We start from the raw sequence: 18,927 nt of genomic DNA, 5'->3' as shown, positions 1-18,927 counted from the left end.
TGTGAATTGTGAAGTAGATAAGTTTAAAACTTCTGCATATTTCAATCGTTGAGATGCAAACACAAGTCATTCAGAGTGGTTTGATGTAAAATGGTGCACTGTAGAGTGACATACTGACCTCTTTACAGTGGTGGTGATAGGAACCAGGGGTCAGAGTGTCCACAACACCTATATAACCATTTATTTACTATGCAAAACCACCAGTGAACCTACACATTTTTAAATGGGCAGGATAGGAAGTGGCCAGGCTCCTCATTAATCGGTTCAGCCTTCATAACCAATCTGACAGTTCTGAAAGGCCATGGTGGCGCGAGACTTGAGATCTCGTTGGGTCATCCCTTATTTGAAAATGTGCTATCTTTTTCACTTTTCTCTCTTTTTGGGCAACAGTCATGATACATAAACATAAGGACAAAATCATTCATCTTCTCTACCTCATCCAAGTGGACTTTAGTTTTTTGTTATTGTTGTTTTTCAATCCCTGATTTAATGCCCATTTTTAAAATTCACAAAAAAGAGATGGATGGAGACCCCACAGATGTCTCAGGGGCCGGGCAATGTATCAACCTTTTATGTAAAATGGCTTTTTGGAAGTTAGCTAGCTTTTAGAAGTATTAAAGTTTAATAATTAAACTGGTTCCCATCACCACCACTGTGAACAATTCTAACTCGGTAAGTTTTGAACAAAGCAGTTCACATCAAACCAAAACATCTTGATCATTTAATCATGCAGAAATTTTGAAAACATCAGTGAAATTGTTTGAGAGAAAATCAGTTTGCAACAGACGTTTGTAGTAAATGCTATTTTAATAGGTTTTTGTTTCATAAACATTTTCCAAAACAATAGTTTTAATAAATCCATACAGCAAGTGTACACTTAAAGGTGTTTAAGGTGATCAGACACAGTAAGGTTCAAACATCAAAACCAAGAGAAACTGAGACACGCACACTTTCCCACGAAGAGCATACGTCAAGAAATAAAAGCATATAAAACAGGGCATCAAAGCGAGAGAAGAATGAAGAATAAATGTTCAGCATTCACAACAGGTTCAAAAGAATGGCATTTTTTTTTTCCTTTTCTTTTTTCAAATAAATCTCAGGTTCATACAAGATGAGTGTGCTCATCTCACACAAAGAAGTTTTACTTTCATAGAAAGAATGGGATCGCTTTGTTAATCATTAACAGACGGATTTCACTTCTACACATCATAACCACAGACGAAACACGCAAAAAACAAATCGAACAACCATGGAATGCCCACTTTTTTCCCCTCAAATAATTAAATGATTAACTCAAGAATATTCTAATGTGAATAAATTATTATAACTACTGTGCTTCAAGTTTGTGTTCATGCCTACTTCAGTTTAACACATGGTTCTCTAAAATAGCTACGTCTGAACCTAGAGAGACTTGGCCAAAGCAGAACAGCTAAATAGACAGCTTGTGTTAGGCCACAACAAAGACCAGCTTTTGCTTATTAAGTGTTCGTGTTAGGGTTATGCTCCTTCAGTCGGCCACAGAGGGAGTTCAGTCTAACAACTGTCTAAAACTTGAGATTTGATCCCCCTCGTGCAAAATAGCTGCAATCTGCTTCTGTTCTTCAATGCACTGCAACAGTCACCATTATAATGGTATTATTTTTAACGGACCCACAGGCTGTCATCTTCAGCACAAAGCAGCATGATAAGCTAAAGCTTATTTTATTAGGTTTTCCTATTAATCCTCCTAGCACCTGATGACCTGAATGGTGGAAAAGGCTGCATTAGGTTTCTTCAAAGTCCACCAAAATCAGAGGCAAGAACCAAGAGTATGATACCCCTACTGGCATCTTGCTAATCAACATATATACATTATACCTAAATGTAGCTTAATACATATCCTAGTGAGGTTAAAGCTACAATCAGGACTCTTCTTGGAAATCAATATGGTCCTGGTCGAAGTATTCCATGTCTATTATACTTAATACACAGACTAGTGTACAAAACTCAGAGATCCCCCTTGTTTATTTAATTCCCTGTCAAAATGGCCAAAAAGTTTCTTTTTTTCAGTTTCTGGGGGGAAAAAAACATTTTTAACAGAAAAGTACACAGAAGACAAAAGAACTAAATATAATTTAAAATTCTGCAGTATTTTGTGTGTCCTCTCTTACTTTATTACCACTACCATTCACAAACAATGTCTCGGTAACAGCTTCTTGACAGCTACACATCTTTTCTTAGCACTGAATGTTCTAATCACAGTGGAAGGAGAGTGGATTTTGGTCTACAGTTGTTTTGAGTCCTATTTTCTCAATTTCCATGTCTTGTAATAAAACTCAATTTCAGAAACTCCAGTTGTTTCCACTTATTTTTCTTTGAATTTATATTTTCTAAAATTATTGATTTGTACTTAATAGCGGTTTTGTCGATAAATAAATGAGGGTGGTCTCTGACTTTTGCTTTAAAATGTACTGACTGTAGCTGTAAGCTTGTGAAAAATAAGCACTTAAATAAACCCTCAAAAGTCTGCTGAATAGTATCCAGCAATACGGTAGTTCTTTCGCCACTTAAGTGCAAGTCGATCTGCGGTGCTCTCTTTGCTGCTCAAAGTGCGATCAAGTAAGGCATCGTGAAGCAGCCAGACAATGAAAATATTAACGAGTGGAAAACACCTGGAAAACAAACACAAGCCTTCCTCAGTGCACTGTGCCTTTCCACTGGCCTTTGGCTGGAGCTAAAAGCCTGAGCACACCCTCAGGCTGAAGCAGCGGCAGGGTAAATGAAAAAAAAATAATAACGACCTCAGCAGCACCGGTCTGATCAGTGCTCTAATCACCAGCAGCATCCAACAGAGTGTCTCTGCTTATACCTCATCATCCAACAATGCATATTCAGCCAGGCATTCACTCACCATGTTAGAGGCAGTGCACATTAACAATTCCAATAATTATCTTGCGCTTACATGATTTGTTATTAAAGAACAAAATAAATTAGTAATTTAAATATCTGTGATCCCACATGTCATCCCACCTTTCAACCACATGCCATATTTCACCCCCCCCCCCCAATCTATTCTGTTATCAATGCACCCACTCTGTGACCAGTATCCATCTGGGCCACAGGACTATAAACACAAGCCTACACTGGACCACCACAGGAGGGATAAATACCTACACCAGGACTGGAGTGGCCTGCAGCTTAGCAGCTAAACAATCATACAGATTAGAAGAAGCGAGAACATCTATTACATACCAAAGAGCCAGATGAGTGGCCGGTTACTCCAGTTTCCAAGTGGCCAGGCAGGCTAAGGCTTTATCCCTGATGTGACACTGTGGTAAAAGTGCAACCTCACCTCTCCCACAAAATTCAACATGACCACCTGAGGTGCTCTTGTAGTTCACATGTTGTCCTGGCTGGGATAAGAAGGCGTGGTTTGGACAAGTATCCTGTACAGACGTTCAGAATAGAACAGATCGCTATTGGTCAAAGAAAGAAGTATGACTACGTGGCAACTGTAAGTAGTTGGGTCTTCATAGCACATTGATAGGATCTGACCTAAAGAAACAAGATAATCATGTAAATGTCAGGGGTGTCTGGTTTGTTTGGGCAAGTCTTCGGGTGGGAAATCACAGATGGGTGGAATCGGGAGCGTGTGATCAGCCTTCGAGCAGGTCATCGGGGTTTATCTCGGGAATGGGCTGTCTCCAGAAACAGAAGGAGCTGAACTCAGGGAAGCTGAATGCTGAGCTCTGTTCCTTACTAAGCAGAGGGAACACATGCTCCACCAGCTCACTAAGACGGCTGTACCTGCACAGAAAACAGCGAGAGGACAGAGCACACATTCAGATCCATTCTACCAGTGAGGTCACAAAATAGATTTGATTTGGGGCCAAATTCTCATGGAGATCCATTCCAAAATGCTGTATATCTATTTGAAACATTTTTGTATACAGCAATGATTTTTAAAAGAATAACAGCTGACATAATGAAAAATGTACATTTCTCAAATAATGGTGGTAGTAGCCATAATGTAGTAGTGATTTTTCTTGTATAGGAAAAAAGGAAAATTGTGATCTATAATGTGTTTTGCAACAAAGTCATTTAAACAGCCTTCGGGCCAGAGATCTATTTTACAAGACCTCAAGTTAAAGGTCAGGTAAATGGGCAGGTAATGGGCAGGTAAGTGTTATGCAAGTAACCGACATGGCAGCGGTTAATTACTTCAGTGTCCAATGACTAATGATTAGTGTGAAAAAGCATCAAAGCACACTAATCAACCAAACACTACAGAACCCTGCAGCTGTTCCATACAGTTCACTGGCTCATCTGCTCATGTTAATTAACTAAAGCAACACCACCGGTTTTTATTTTATTTACAGCTCAGGTCACATCATTTCTCTCCTGTTCACAATGTTCAGACAGCTTCATACATTCTTTAAATCTGTACCACTCAACCATCCAGTGTCAAAGAAGCAGGTGTCAGTAGTCTACTGTTAATGCAAACCTCATCAAGCTTGCCCCTTTCTGACAATAAAAACTGCCACCAAATGAACAATGACTTTTACCTTCATGAGAATGTAATGCTTTCCCTACTAGGATGACACAGATGGCTGTGACATCACTAATACTGTTTGGCTGCTTCATCCTGTGAATGAGCAATGTTTTGTATAGCATGTACAGACAAATGTAATGATTAATTATTTTCATGACAAATTACTCATTATTTTATAATCACTATTTCCATTAGTATTGTATTATTTTGTTCACAAAAAGTAATTATACTACTTATTACTTCACTTCTACATTTCTCTCTTTAACCCCAACACATCTAGACCAACAAGGGAAGTTGGTTAGACTTTTCAGTCATTTATTCAGAAAGGAAGTAAACATCATTTAAAGTGTGTCACTATCATTGCCTTTAAGCAAGACACATTCAGCCAATGTTGATTACAATTACGAACACCTGACGCTGTTTGAAAATCTATAAAAGTGCTGACTCATAATAAAATCTTAAAGAATAAATTGCAAAGGTTAAAGAGCCCCTGAATGAAAATCAAGTCTGGTCTGTTTAGAGGAGGTGGGGTCACTCTCTTCTACAGGACAGAGATCTCTATCCACCAGTTTCGTATTAGCATGATTAGATGCTCTGGCAGACTGTTGTTTTTTTTTTTTTTTTAGATGCTTTGGCAGATTGCTGCTGAGTTTATGCTGCTGGTGCTTCCTGTTCACACACTGCACTGCTCATATTCTTAAGTAATGTAACTCTTACTAAGTCAGTAGCTGTAATGTGATGACAAGATTTTAAACTGTAACGCATTCCACTGCTTTGTTACAGGAATTGGCTTCATGATATGGGTTTGCAGCTGTACACAAGCATAAGTTCACTCTGCACCATGCCAGTACTGGCAGGAGAAGTGGAAACTATTCTGGAGCAGTGGAAACATTTTCTTTAAAGTGACAAAAATTATGCTTCACACTCTGGCAGTCTGATGGACAATCTGTGTGTGATGGATGCCAATAGAATGCTACATACCAGAATGCGTAGTACCAACACAAAGGTTTGGTGGAGGAGGGATTATGGTTTGTGGCCATTTCACATAGTTTGGGTTAGGCCCTTCAGATCCAGTAATGGTTCATGTTAATGTTACAGCATACAAAAAAAAAAATCATAAAATTATGTTTCCATCTTTGAGGCAGGAGTTTTCGGAGGGCCCTTTTCTGCTCCAGCAGGACTCTGAGCCTGTGCACAAAGTTACATCTAAAAAACAAAATCATGGTTTGCTGAGTTTGGTCTCGAGGAACTCCAGTGGCGTGCACAGTGCCCTGACATCAACCCCACTGAACACCTCTGAGATGAACTGGAACTCATCCAAAACCAGTAGCTCACCTCACAAATGCTTTTCTGACTGACTGGGCAAAAACTTCCACAGACACACTCAAAAATCTTGTGGAATCTTTGATGTCTAACAATCTCGTGTGTGATGTTCACTGTGTGATGTTCACATACTTATGGTTCTACTGTTTATGCTTGGTACATTAGCTAGCTTCCTAGAAACCAAGTCAGACGGTTTATCGTTCTCACCACAATATTGCTAGCCACAATCAACTACTTTTATTTTATTTATACTACTACAATTACTACTAACTAGCTAAAATGCACCAAAACCATTTTTTCCCTCTCACCAATTTTCCAGCCCCACACCAGTTGCCAGTTTGGGCCAGTTTTACAATGAGTCACCAACTGCACATGTATACTGTGACAGCAACTTCACAAGTTAGATAAAACAAAAAAAAAAAAGTAAGAAAAGGAAAGAAAAAGCTTAAATGTTATCTAAAAACCCACAGTCAACAAGACCTGCAGCAACATTAGCACCCATCACATCTGTATAAAGAGAATGTGCTTACGAGGACTTGTTGCCCTTGGTCTGCTCCTGAATCAGCTCTCCTTTGGGGTTTACTGTGAAAATTCGGCAGACAGGCACTCCAACCTCCTTATAGGCAAACACATCCTACAAAAAGAAAGCCAGAATTACACCACATGATATGGAAAATTCCTGTACTCCTTTCCACCAAGTATACAAGCATGACACAAAAATTTCCTATTTGTGTGGATAAGATTTTCTGACAACAGCAATGATGCTCAGTGCTTACGAAATAGATGTGATCATGTCTGTACATAAAGCCAGCAGCTTAGGACAGAAGATCCACCCAGCCAGAGCAGTTTTTTTACATGACAGCTGACTGGATAGTACTGTCTACTTTATTATAAAGTCTGCAATGTGCATGAGAAAGTGTATCTTCAATCACTTGACAATACTGGAATTGAATCTGGCAAAAGCTTGCACTAATTGCCACCATGTGAGCTGAGCATTATGCCCCCTGCAGGCTAATACATGCACTGTACTTGTGGAGTAGTCATCCACAAAGAACCATTGCAATAGTGAAATATGCCCATTTTACTTGACAAATTGTTTTTACAAATGCGCAAGAGAAAAAAAAAAAAAAAAAAAAAACAACAATGTAGATGAAAGCATAACTATATTTAATTAATCTGAACTATCAGAATTTTATTTGGTAATGTTATTATTTAAAACACAGCCCACCCACAACATCCACCTTAAGTGAGTCTTTATTTGAAGGAATACTGGCTCAACCATGAAGCCACACATTGTACTTTCAGCCCACAGGTGAGATTAGCTCACATTTTAAATATAAAGAGATATCACTGCACATGCTTGACCACATGCCAACTTACATTGGTTCTGTTTCCAAACGCAGCATAAAACGGGTGTTTGTTGGGATAGAACAGGTTCTTGATATCAGTAAGGCATTCAATCTTGAAAATCTCCGGCTTTTTCTCAATCACTTCTCTGTAAAAACAAGAAAACGTGAAGTTACAATTATTAGGAAGCTTTAAGCATGGCATAATAAAACTTTCTGAAATCAGTGTTTAAAAATTATTAATATCAAATTTAATTCAATAAATTTTACAGATTGAAACATAATAAGGAAGACACCAAAAATTATGGTTTATTAAGAATGTGAAGCATTTTGGGAACAAGGAGTTGACAGTAAAAAAAAAAATAAATAAAATGTGTGTGTGTGTGTGTGTGTGTGTGTGTGTGTGTGTGTGTGTGTGTGTGTGTGTGTATATATATATATATATTACACACTGCTAAAAAATTCTGAATGTGTGTGAATCTGAATGAATGAAATATTCTCACTGAATACTTTGTTCTGTACAAAGTTGAATGTGCTGACAACAAAATCACACAAAAATCATCAATGGAAATCAAATTTATTAACCTGGCCTGGATTTGGAGTCACACACAAAATTAAAGTAGAAAAACACACGACAGGCTGATCCAACTTTGATGTAATGTCCTTAAAACAAGTCAGAATGAGGCTCAGTATTGTGTGTGGCCTCCACGTGCCTGTATGACCTCCCTACAACGCCTGGGCATGCTCCTGATGAGGTGGCAGATGGTCTCCTGAGGGATCTCCTCCCAGACCTGGACTAAAGCATCCGCCAACTCCTGGACAGTCTGTGGTGCAACACAGATGGTTGGTGGATGGAGCGAGACATGATGTCCCAGATGTGCTCAATCGGATTCAGGTCTGGGGAACAGGCGGGCCAGTCCATAGCTTCAATGCCTTCATCTTGCAGGAACTGCTGACCCACTCCAGCCACATGAGGTCCACCATTGTCCTGCATTAGGAGGAACCCAGGGCCAACCGCACCAGCATATGGTCTCACAAGGGGTCTGAGGATCTCATCTCGGTACCTAATGGCAGTCAGGCTACCTCTGGCGAGCACATGGAGGGCTCCAAAGAAATGCCACCCCACACCATTACTGACCCACTGCCAAACCGGTCATGCTGAAGGAGGTTGCAGGCAGCAGATCGCTCTCCATGGCGTCTCCAGACTCTGTCACGTCTGTCACATGTGCTCAGTGTGAACCTGCTTTCATCGGTGACGAGCACAGGGCGCCAGTGGCGGATTTGCCAATCCTGGTGTTCTCTGGCAAAAGCCAAGCGTCCTGCATGGTGTTGGGCTGTGAGCACAACCCCCATCTGTGGACGTCGGGCCCTCATACCATCCTCATGGAGTCAGTTTCTAACCGTTTGTGCAGACACATGCACATTTGTGGCCTGCTGGAGGTCATTTTGCAGGGCTCTGGCAGTGCTCCTCCTGTTCCTCCTTGCACAAAGGCGGAGGTCGCGGTCCTGCTGCTGGGTTGTTGCCCTCCTACGGCCTACTCCACGTCTCCTGGTGTACTGGCCTATCTCCTGGTAGCGCCTCCAGCCTCTGGACACTACGCTGACAGACACAGCAAACCTTCTTGCCACAGCTCACATTGATGTGCCATCCTGGATGAGCTGCACTACCTGAGCCACTTGTGTGGGTTGTAGAGTCCGTCTCATGCTACCACGAGTGTGAAAGCACCACCAACATTCAAAAGTGACCAAAACATCAGCCAGAAAGCAGAAAGGTACTGAGAAGTGGTCTGTGGTCCCCACCTGCAGAACCACTCCTTTATTGAGTGTGTCTTGCTAATTGCTAATAATTTCCACCTGTTGTCTATTCCATTTGCACAACAGCTGTGAAATTGATTGTCAATCAGTGTTGCTTCCTAAGTGGACAGTTTGATTTCAAAGAAGTTTGACTTACTTGGGGTTATATTGTGTTGTTTAAGTGTTCCCTTTATTTTTTTTGAGCAGTATATGTATATATATATGTATGTATGTATGTATGTATGTATGTATGTGTGTATGTGTGTATGTATGTGTGTGTGTGTGTGTGTGTGTAAGATAAGGTCACAGCTTTTCCAATTTGGAGCATCCTGTATTATTTATTATGGGTTCGTACTTGATGTTATACAGCTTTTACATTTCTTATGGAAACATCTACAGTTCTGTTCTTTGAACATTTCTGTAGTTTTAGAGCTTTCTACAATTTTTTTAAAACTACAGAATAACAGCTTGATATTAGAAATATTTTATCTGCAGCATCAATGGTTTTGCTTGCGATATAAGTGAACTTCTAAATGGTTGGCACAAACCTGTAAAATGGTTTGGAAGTGTCTAATTAAGGTTAAGAAGTTGTTCTTCCCAACTAAAGAATATTTCATCATTTAGCGTGACTTAAAAGGCAAACCTCCAGTGTCCACAGAACATGTGTTTAGGTAGGTACAAGAGCTCTGAGATACCTGAGGAGGACCTTATCCTATCTAGCCAAAAGTAATAAAAATATAAATAAGGTATAAAAAGCATTCCGAAACATTAGGAACATGGTTCATCTGTTTAGAATATACTCATTCAGGCTAAAGGTTTTATTCACCGTTTTGAATACTGGGATTCATCAGGAATATCAACTTGCCTGCAGCACAGCTACTATTAGCACTTCATTTCAACACGTCTAGTTTTTTTTTTTTTTTTTATTTGAGTACCTGTGAAATGCAGAGAAGAGGCTGCTGGGAGAAAGCATGAGGGGCCCGCGGGGCAAAATGGTGCCACCATCATTCACCCACTGCAGATAGCCCCGAGTCATATCAGCCATTCCAATGGCCCTCGCCGAACAGTACAGGAACTTATAGCCATTCCTGCAAAAAGTAGAATTAGAGCTGTCAAAATTCTGCTCTAGCTACAGTAGACAACCATTGAAATGACTTTGCGCAGCCTTGTCAAGGGGTATCTGCTAAGCAGGTAACTGCTATGCAGGTCATATGACCAAGTATAATTAGATGAAGTAGCTGTGATGGACTCACTCAGCCACAGAGTGATAGAGCTTGGCAATGCCCTGATGTGTCCAGTCTTTCCCCAGCTGAGGCAGGATCTGCCCAAACACGTCCGATCTGGAAGCACAAACACAGACACACATACAAAAGAGATTCATCATGGTGTGTAGGTGCAGGAGCCCTTTTTCAACTCTGGTACTAAATTTAGATAGAAAAGTGCAGGCTTTTTTCTTAAATTAACTTGAGTTGAGGGGGGGGGGGTGGGGGGGAGCAGTGAAATCTTCCACCGTTTGGGCGAAGCTCAAACCATGTTGTCTGCTAATGAGGACCCTCTCCCTGTTTTTAGTGTTTTATCTGCCGCACAGGCTGGGTGGCAGTGAGGGAGAGGTGGATTTAAATTGGCTCATTATGGTGACATCCTCCTCCCGGTCCAAGCTGGGGGCCTCTGCTCACACCCAACAGCCAAACGCCCAGCACCATGGCCGCCAGAGAGGCTCGTCAGGCGTGTTGCTCACAGAAATAATAAGCGCCAGTCAAGTTTTTTTTTTTTTTGATGTTGCCCACCCACAGGTCCCTGAGAGCAGGAGTCCGGAGGCGGAGGACGTCCGTTTGCATAGACGCTCCGACATTATGGCTGCCTTTGCGGTAATTAAAAGTCAAAGACAGACAGACTGGTGGCCAGCTAATATTAGTGCCATGTACACATCAAACTCAGAGCACCATTCGAAAAGACAGTTTTCCTTAAACAGTTTCTTTTTGTTAAAGTAGAAGCCATGCTAGAGAGGGCCATGATAAGAAATTGCCATGTGATGTTACAATCGTTAGAGGATTGTTATTCGGCTGCACAGACCCTTTTATACTGGTTTAAGACTCTGAGGTTGTCTTTGCCTTGACAGATAAATCTAGTGTGGACTCATTACTGCTCGTCATTGGCAATAGTGAGCAAGCTGTTAGTGAGCAGCAAATGGTTACTGCACATTTCTACAAGCCAAACGGGTTTTCTTTTCATTAAAGAAACATTCAGAAAGGGCTAACTGTGCTAAAGTGATAGTGGTCCTAATAAAGATTCCACATACAAAGGGCCTGGTGGTTAGGCCAAGCTTATTCACTCATGTAGTAACTGATGTGTTGACATGCTTTTTACATGGGAAAAGTATAACTGGATCTCGCCTGGTCACACTGGGGATGCATTTTAGTGAAAAATGTACACAGAATCTGGCAAAGGTTTATTCAGATATGACCAAGCCACAAGACATGTGTTAACAAAAGGTTTAAACAGGCTTGAACACTTTAAAGCCCTAATCAGGAGATACTGCAACCACTTTATTCCTGAAATGTGGCTTTCAAGTGTTTGTACTACAGCGCTGTCATGGTTAGAACACCACAACCACAAGGCTGCGCCAGCTACAGCATTAAACCATACACAATCGTGATTCTCCGTTCATATCCTCGGACAATGTTGATAGTGCTCTGTCATGCCTGGGCATAGATGCTCTGAAACACTACAACCCGAAGGAGAAAAGAAGCATTGAATTATTGGAAATACATACTTTGTGATGGTGCCATCAATGTCCGAGATGATGACTTTGTCATCCCAGTTCCACAGGTAGATGGTGCCGTCACAGCGGCATGTGCCCTGATATTGTGTGGTGATGCTGAACGTAACATCATTAGGCCCCTCCTTCAGTTTTAAGCTGGCCTGTGAGATGCAGGGAAATCATTACATCACAGATTCACTACAATCTTACATTATAACTCAATGTCAGACCAGGTATGTGTAATATAAACCATCATTAGCATTACATGGAATGTATACAAAGATGGACCTAGTGTAGCAGAAATATAAGCATGGTCTATAACAGGGTTTCTCAACTACTGGACCACAAACCACAAGTGGGCTGCAAGGCACTTTCTAGTGGTCCGCAGGTCCAGATTCAGGTGAAAGCAGTAGTTTGTAGTGGGTTGGTAACAACTAAGTCATAACATTTGAAAGTGAAATTGGTTGGAATCCACACTTGTGTGGTCTGCCACCAAACGTATTCAACATTATACCAGTGTACCTTTCTCTTCTTCTAACTGCTGTCAATGCTGTAAAGCCTGCATGATCTGCCTGTTTTAGCGCCTGACTCTTCACAGACACTTGTTTCATTTCTGCAATATGAGCTGCTGCTAATAACAGCAAACAAAATAATAGTGAAGATGTGTGTTTGATTTTTCATACACCTCTTCTTATACCAGACAAAATGTAGAACAATTAGACAAATTCAGTGAGCAACTGAATACTTGAATAAACTAACTGTTCAGTTTCACTGCCGCTGACATTTTATAAATGTTAATGTGCCAAACATTCAAAATTGTACCACTAAAAGTGCACAGTGCATAGAGCAAAGCGGTCCTGACTAGCTCTATGGGTTAGTGTATCCCGATCCTGATTAGATATGAGCAGTATTTATAATTGTCATGATAAATAAGGTCACAACACGCTTTTCTAGGCATAATAGAATATAAATCAGTACTTAAAGAACACTAAACAACTACATTTTTCGTAACAAAGAGACTGTAATTGGTCCCGTTTAAACAAATTCAGTGTAGTGCAATATGTGCAATGTAACAAAATGGTACTGATGGTACAAATACAATTAAATGTATTTACAGCTTTTGGTAGTATTTATTTTAGTGGCTCTTTTTGTCTGTTCCAACTTTTCAAACCACAGAAAAATGTAATATCATGATGCATATTGCATAATGTATATTGTTTATGTACTTGCAAAGCAGAGCTGGGACACACAGCTATGGTCCAGAGTGGAATGTTATGAACTGATGATATTTTAGAATTTAGAGTCCACTTCATTAACATTTTATTGAAACTTCTAAAAAAGCCTGAGAACACTCATTGCAAAATGCTGTTCCTCCAACTGCATTTTTTTCAGCTTTGAAACCAGGAGGTGGCGCTCCAACAGCAAAATAAATCATATTACGCTGCTGCTTCAGAAAGGGTTTGCCCTTAAACAGTGGTACTGAAAGCATATGGTATCACTAACACAGAACAGCCTCTAATAGGGGATTAGATGAAGATCTGATTTCTCTCTAGACTCCTGTAGAGGCAGGAAATATATAGATTAACAAAGACTAAAAGGCATTTTGACACAACTTTACTTGGAAACACAGACTACAGCACATGGGCTTTCTTCCTGAAAAGCGTATAAATATATGACATTAACACGGAAGTGAGTGAATTAGACTCACAATCTGGTCGGAAGACAGACGCAGGGACTTGCGGTAGGAGTGTGTGCTGGGCTGGGGCTGTGGCTGAGGCTGGGACTCCGAGCACTCCAGAGAGGCAGCAGCTGCACTCACCTCCTTCCCCTCCTCATCACTGGACGAATCTCTGGACTCCACTCTAAGTACACAGAGAGCACCTAGTCAGTGGCCTACATTTATCTCCAATCCCCAGATTCTCATTTAGATGAACAAAACACCTCTGAAACCAAGTTAAACTCATTCAACTCTAACAGGCCAAATACAGTTTGGTAGGCAAACTAAGGAAAAGGTTTAGTCAGTAACCAAGATTCTACAGAAGGTTGATTTAACTCAGACAACAATACAGTGGTATAAGTGGTTTTGTTTCACTGTAAACCTGTGTACAGTTCATTCAAGTTTCAATTTACATTAGGTTAGCAGGCATTTCTCAGAACCTGCACCTCTGCTCACACAGCCAGTGAAATGTGATAACTCACTTGAGGGAGTGGCTTTCCAGGGAGTGGGAGGAGCCACCATCATCATCATCTTTTAACTCCAGCTTTCCTATGCTCTCAGACTGCAGAACAAAACCAACAAAAGAGAAAACAAACTTACTTCCCTATCAAGTAATTAGTAAGAGACACATAACAGTAATACTTTAAATACACATTTTATGCAATTTCCCACCAAATGCAGATAGGCAGGACAACAGGATCAGTGTAGGAGTTTTGCTACACTGAAGCTCAGAGGGTTGTCTATTTAAAGGATCCATCTCATGGTTAATTAAAATTTTCCTAGCTTTTTTGAAGTTTCAAAATGTACTGTTCACTCCACCGTCCAGACTGTGTACTGAGTACTCCACAGGTAATAAATGGACATTAACTGTCAAAAACAACCTGCTTTGAATTTAGTGTTTGTGATGTCACAAAAACCAACATATCTGCCTGTTCAACCAACAGCAGTTTTGCCCAACATATTATTAGTTACAGGGAACGTTTCAACGCAGACTGCTTTTCAAGTAAAACACAATACAAGGTAGCCAACTTGCACAAAGTTGAATAATGAGTACTTCTGGTACATAAAACCTTTTACATAAAAAAAAATTTGTAAGTGGACCTCAGGAAAAATTATACAAATAAAATGCAGGATGTGGCCCATTTAACAAATACTAGGTTACACGACACCAGTTTTCAATGTGCACTCTGCATGAATAAAATATTAAACTGAGTTGATGTCTATCAAACGTGACACACATACTGATAAATTCAGGCTTCAAGATCACTGATACTAATTTAAAGATAACGATAATCATCATTCAATATGAGCTAAAAGACCACTGTAACCGTCATTTTGTAGCTGGCTCCATGCTGTTATACCCATGTTAGGAACCCCAGGTCTAAGCTCCATTTCTCTACAGCCAGAATGAATAACGTTTTCGAAAAATCGCCTCTATCGCATTTTTATTCAACACAGGGTGTGATGGAACCTTAGTCATTCTGGCCATAGAGAAATGGAGCTGAGACTTGGAGATCCTAATATGGGCATAACGAGGACTATAAAATGACACAGGACTACAGTGGTCTATTGTAGATAAACTGTCATAGGTGTTTATAACAATCAGGCAAATGACAGCTCTTTTAACTATGTTCTGCACATCGTCATTGCACATTTTGCCCGTCACAGGGCACTTTGCAACTTACCTGTTAGCAACACACATTTTTGAAATGCCACAAATCAGAATCAGATGATGCAAGCAGAGTCTAGTGCTCCACAACAGAGATAATCTGGATTCATGGTCAAATTAAATATAAAATAAAATATCCTCATGACTTCTCCTCTTAGCCTAAATAAGCCTGGCAACATTCATATCAGCCATGTCCCCTTTTGCTTCAGGTTGTGCACAACCTTGTTGAAATATCCTACCATAGCAAGTATTTTTTAAGGTAGCTATGTAAATAAAACTTCCTTGGTAGGATATTTTGATATCTTTAATCACCTTATCAAAAAATCCTGCCAGGGTTAAGACTACAAAGTTGAAGTCAGCTTCTTATTCACCAGCATCTTAAACTTTTTGTTCCACCTTACATGATGGAGCAGTCACGTAAGCAGTCATGTGCTGCACAATTTAAGGTGGAACTGGAAAATTTGAACAAGAAGCCGACAAATGCCCTGATCAGAAAATGTCACCAGCATTAAAAGATGTTTGACCTAAATCACCTTATCAGCAGGGTAAGTAGTAATATTAAGCTGGGTCTGTAATGAATTACAATTAAAAAGTTACTATGCTATACTAATGATATGCATATGCTCAATAGGAAGACTCGATTAGGTAGAACAAATTGTTAGAACACCAGTAATGTCAGGCATCACAGTTAGCACATTTAACAGTATGGTGGTTCAGTGGTGTAGGTTAAGCTGTTGACAAACTTGATCGTGCATTCATTTATGAAACAGTGTGTCAGTTCTAATGAATAAACAAATAACAGTCCTCTCTTTTTTCCCTAGCTAGTCACTTCTAAAAATTCTCTCTTTCATTCGGTAGCTTATCATGCTGTTCATTGCTTAATTAGGCTACCCATAAAGCTAGCTAACGCTATGTTCATCGATGTGGAAAAATAACATTAATGATGGGTAAATTAGTGTTTACCTTATTCTGCCTAAATTGAAAGAAAAAAAAATACCAGACAATAATATAAAATCTTTAAATCCTCAAATATTGAAATTGGTATTGGTCTTAAAAATCCTGTATTGGTCGGGTTCTAGTGACCACATAAGCAAGCCTTAGAGCAATGGCTCAAAAATAAAATTCACAACATCTCAAATGTAGTTGATCCACCAGAACATGCGAGGTATCTAATGTTTGCTTCTTAAATTACAGAGTGGAGCTTCAAGGCTAATAAAATAGAAGTCTATGCCACCCAAACAGATTTCAGGTAATGTAGACTTCCGTTACTTGTTAGCTACATTAGTCTTGTAACTCCACTGCAAAACCATGGAACAAAGCAATACATCTTGGCTGATCAAGTACATCTACTAAATTATTTTTTATTTGCTGAATGAATCATTTCTTTATATTGACAAAGTCAGACGCAAGGGTATTATGAGTTTGCACAGTAAGTTTTCACATTGCTAATTGGTAAGGCATGAGGGGCCATTACTTGTTAACTATATGTACGCCACATCTCCAGTGCAAAACTAAAGTATTAAACCTCAGAAACATCTTAGCTGATGGAAAACATTTGGGGTAAAAGAAAGTTAAGAAAAGAACTGCAAAAACAAATTATTTGAAGTCAGAGATTCAATAAAATTTCTAGTAGGAAAATAAATATCATTTTCAACATGCTGGCTGCTGCTAGCACATGGAGTCATTCTCCAGTGTAAAATGATCCATCAACTGTAAATCACAGAAGACTCCAACGAGTGATTACATGGACTGTACTGGCTCGTCATTGTCCAAGTGAGGGCCATTCAGCATGTTATTGATGAAAGCCCCTGGAGTAATGAGCTGCCTGTACCATTTCTTTCAGTCAGCACCGCTCTACTGAGTCTGTAAAACTTCACATTGCTACAGACTCCCAATTACTGGTCTGTAGGACAGCAGGAGAGGAGGAGTCAGACAGGGTGATGTATGAGTGACTGAAGAAGCTTCAGAGAGAATAAAAGAACTTCCAAGACTGTGGATCTCTGCTAACAAAGACATTGCTCATCCCTTTGATCCAGTAATTACAAAAGCATTGCTGCCACTTATGACATCCAACTACTTAAGTGATGCTTTAAGACAGAAGAGGTCAAGTGAATGCAAAGAGATCAAAGCCTTTTTAATATCTCAGTGGACACACACTGTGAAAACCAAGCCCTTTTGTGTTGGAAAGAAAAGTAATTAAATCAATGAAAGCTGTGCAGGTTACACTTAAACAGCAGTCATGAGACATGATATTAATTAACAGTATTACCTGTTTGATGGTGCTGTCTGCTCTTTTCCGCCAGAACCACCAGCGGCCTGACTTCTTGGGCATCCTCTCTTTAACCCAGGCCTCCTCTGTAGCTTTGGGTAAATTCTTTTGGAAAGCCTGCAAGCTCAAAATTAACGGTGCAGCTAATGTCCAGTTGTAGTACCTGTGAGGGAAAAAAAATATTAAAATTAAGAGTAAATATCAAATAACATTTAGTAGTAGCAAATGTTTCTTGAAGAATACCTTACCTATTTGCTATTTTCACTACCAAATTGGGATTGTCTATAATGGCTGGATTTTCAGCAAATTCATGGTAGGTGATGATGTGCTCCATGAACTTTTCTAGAATGAGAAAAAAAAGAAATGCATCATGTTAACCATGAAAGGGACCATATTTCACATTTTTCTTCCACTGTATTTTATCCCTGAGGTCCAATTAGTATTTGCATGGGTTTATGTGCCAAAAAAAATTGTAATTATTTTACATGACAATGATCACTCTATATAACTTATAATAATACGTTTTTGTTACTATAAAACTGATATACGTAAAGATTTCTGTTCTGATTGGTTGCCCTGTATTGTTCCACACTCAAAAAGAAAAGCTCTAGAACTTCAGTGTGAATGAGTGGAGCTGAACAGCTGTAAGCAGAACAGGTGTAAATGTTTTAGCTTTCATGACATCAGAAAAACAATGAATTGAAAACTGTTTTGCAGCTTAGATTCCATAGGCAACTGCATGAAAAAGTTCAAATTACATGTTTTGTTGAATTTCTACAAAAAGAATCATATACAGAGAACACATTTCGGCACACAATCAGGCAAAATTGCTGTTTAACATATTGGGGGGTAAAAAAATAAAACATGGCACATTTTGTAATTGGTGTTTTATTTCCCCCCTCCCTCAATTTGTAAAATATCTTAAAGTTTTAAAATGTTAATAGTGAAATTTTAACATTAACAATATTAACATACTATAGTAAAGTATTATTTCATAAAAGTAAAGAAATTTTGTTTTTGAAAGGAGTCCTTTAATAAGTTTATGTGTTTCAAATTTTTGCCATGATACATTGTAGTATACCAGTACCAACAAACTCTAGAATCTGTAAAGGCCAGTCATGTGTTTCAGTACCTTTGGATATCTCAGCATTCTCACTGAGGCCTCCACACAAGGAGAGAGTGACATCAGGCAGGTCAGAGGTGGAGTCAGAGAGGCATTCTGTACCACTGTCAGCTGCAGCACTGCCCACAGACTGGGGGGACTGAGAACCTGACCGCAACCCTGAGTCTATCCAGTGCTTGGAGCCAGCCTCTGAGTCACTGCACATACACACAAACAGTGTCAAAGTCTTCAACTCAAACAACCTAACCCTAACCCTATCAAAGTAAGGCATAAAATGGCACTTTGAAAAATCACATACTGTAAATTATTAGACTTTTTATGTACCTCTTGGGGAAGTAGCGGGCAGCCACATCAGGCTCAAGAACATTCAGGTCATCCAGGTATATATCCTCAG

The 18,927-nt window shown here is 39.7% G+C and overlaps 1 protein-coding gene across 3 annotated transcripts in view; it reads right to left on the bottom strand.

The window, feature by feature from the left end:
- Nucleotides 1-788: 788 nt before the first annotated feature.
- Nucleotides 789-18,927, bottom strand: part of lpin2 (lipin 2) — a 50,942-nt gene continuing 32,803 nt past the window's right edge. For all 3 annotated transcript variants that reach the window (XM_017685899.2, XM_017685900.2, XM_017685898.2), the window contains exons 8-19: nucleotides 18,858-18,927; nucleotides 18,543-18,730; nucleotides 17,659-17,752; nucleotides 17,411-17,573; nucleotides 13,955-14,034; nucleotides 13,464-13,617; nucleotides 11,768-11,916; nucleotides 10,248-10,334; nucleotides 9,930-10,082; nucleotides 7,235-7,349; nucleotides 6,385-6,488; nucleotides 789-3,786 (exon numbers count right to left, since the gene is read on the bottom strand). The exon at nucleotides 18,858-18,927 is cut by the window's right edge and continues 30 nt beyond it. In XM_017685899.2, the coding sequence (XP_017541388.1) occupies nucleotides 3,636-3,786; nucleotides 6,385-6,488; nucleotides 7,235-7,349; nucleotides 9,930-10,082; nucleotides 10,248-10,334; nucleotides 11,768-11,916; nucleotides 13,464-13,617; nucleotides 13,955-14,034; nucleotides 17,411-17,573; nucleotides 17,659-17,752; nucleotides 18,543-18,730; nucleotides 18,858-18,927 (1,508 nt within the window). In that variant the 3' untranslated portion in view covers nucleotides 789-3,635. The remainder of the gene's footprint in view (nucleotides 3,787-6,384; nucleotides 6,489-7,234; nucleotides 7,350-9,929; nucleotides 10,083-10,247; nucleotides 10,335-11,767; nucleotides 11,917-13,463; nucleotides 13,618-13,954; nucleotides 14,035-17,410; nucleotides 17,574-17,658; nucleotides 17,753-18,542; nucleotides 18,731-18,857) is intronic.

The sequence above is a fragment of the Pygocentrus nattereri genome, chromosome 2 (assembly GCF_015220715.1).
Source record: "Pygocentrus nattereri isolate fPygNat1 chromosome 2, fPygNat1.pri, whole genome shotgun sequence".
Classification (NCBI taxonomy): Eukaryota; Metazoa; Chordata; class Actinopteri; order Characiformes; family Serrasalmidae; genus Pygocentrus; species Pygocentrus nattereri.
The sequence above is the reverse complement of the archived record's forward strand: the minus strand, read 5'-3'. Positions and strand labels throughout refer to the sequence as shown.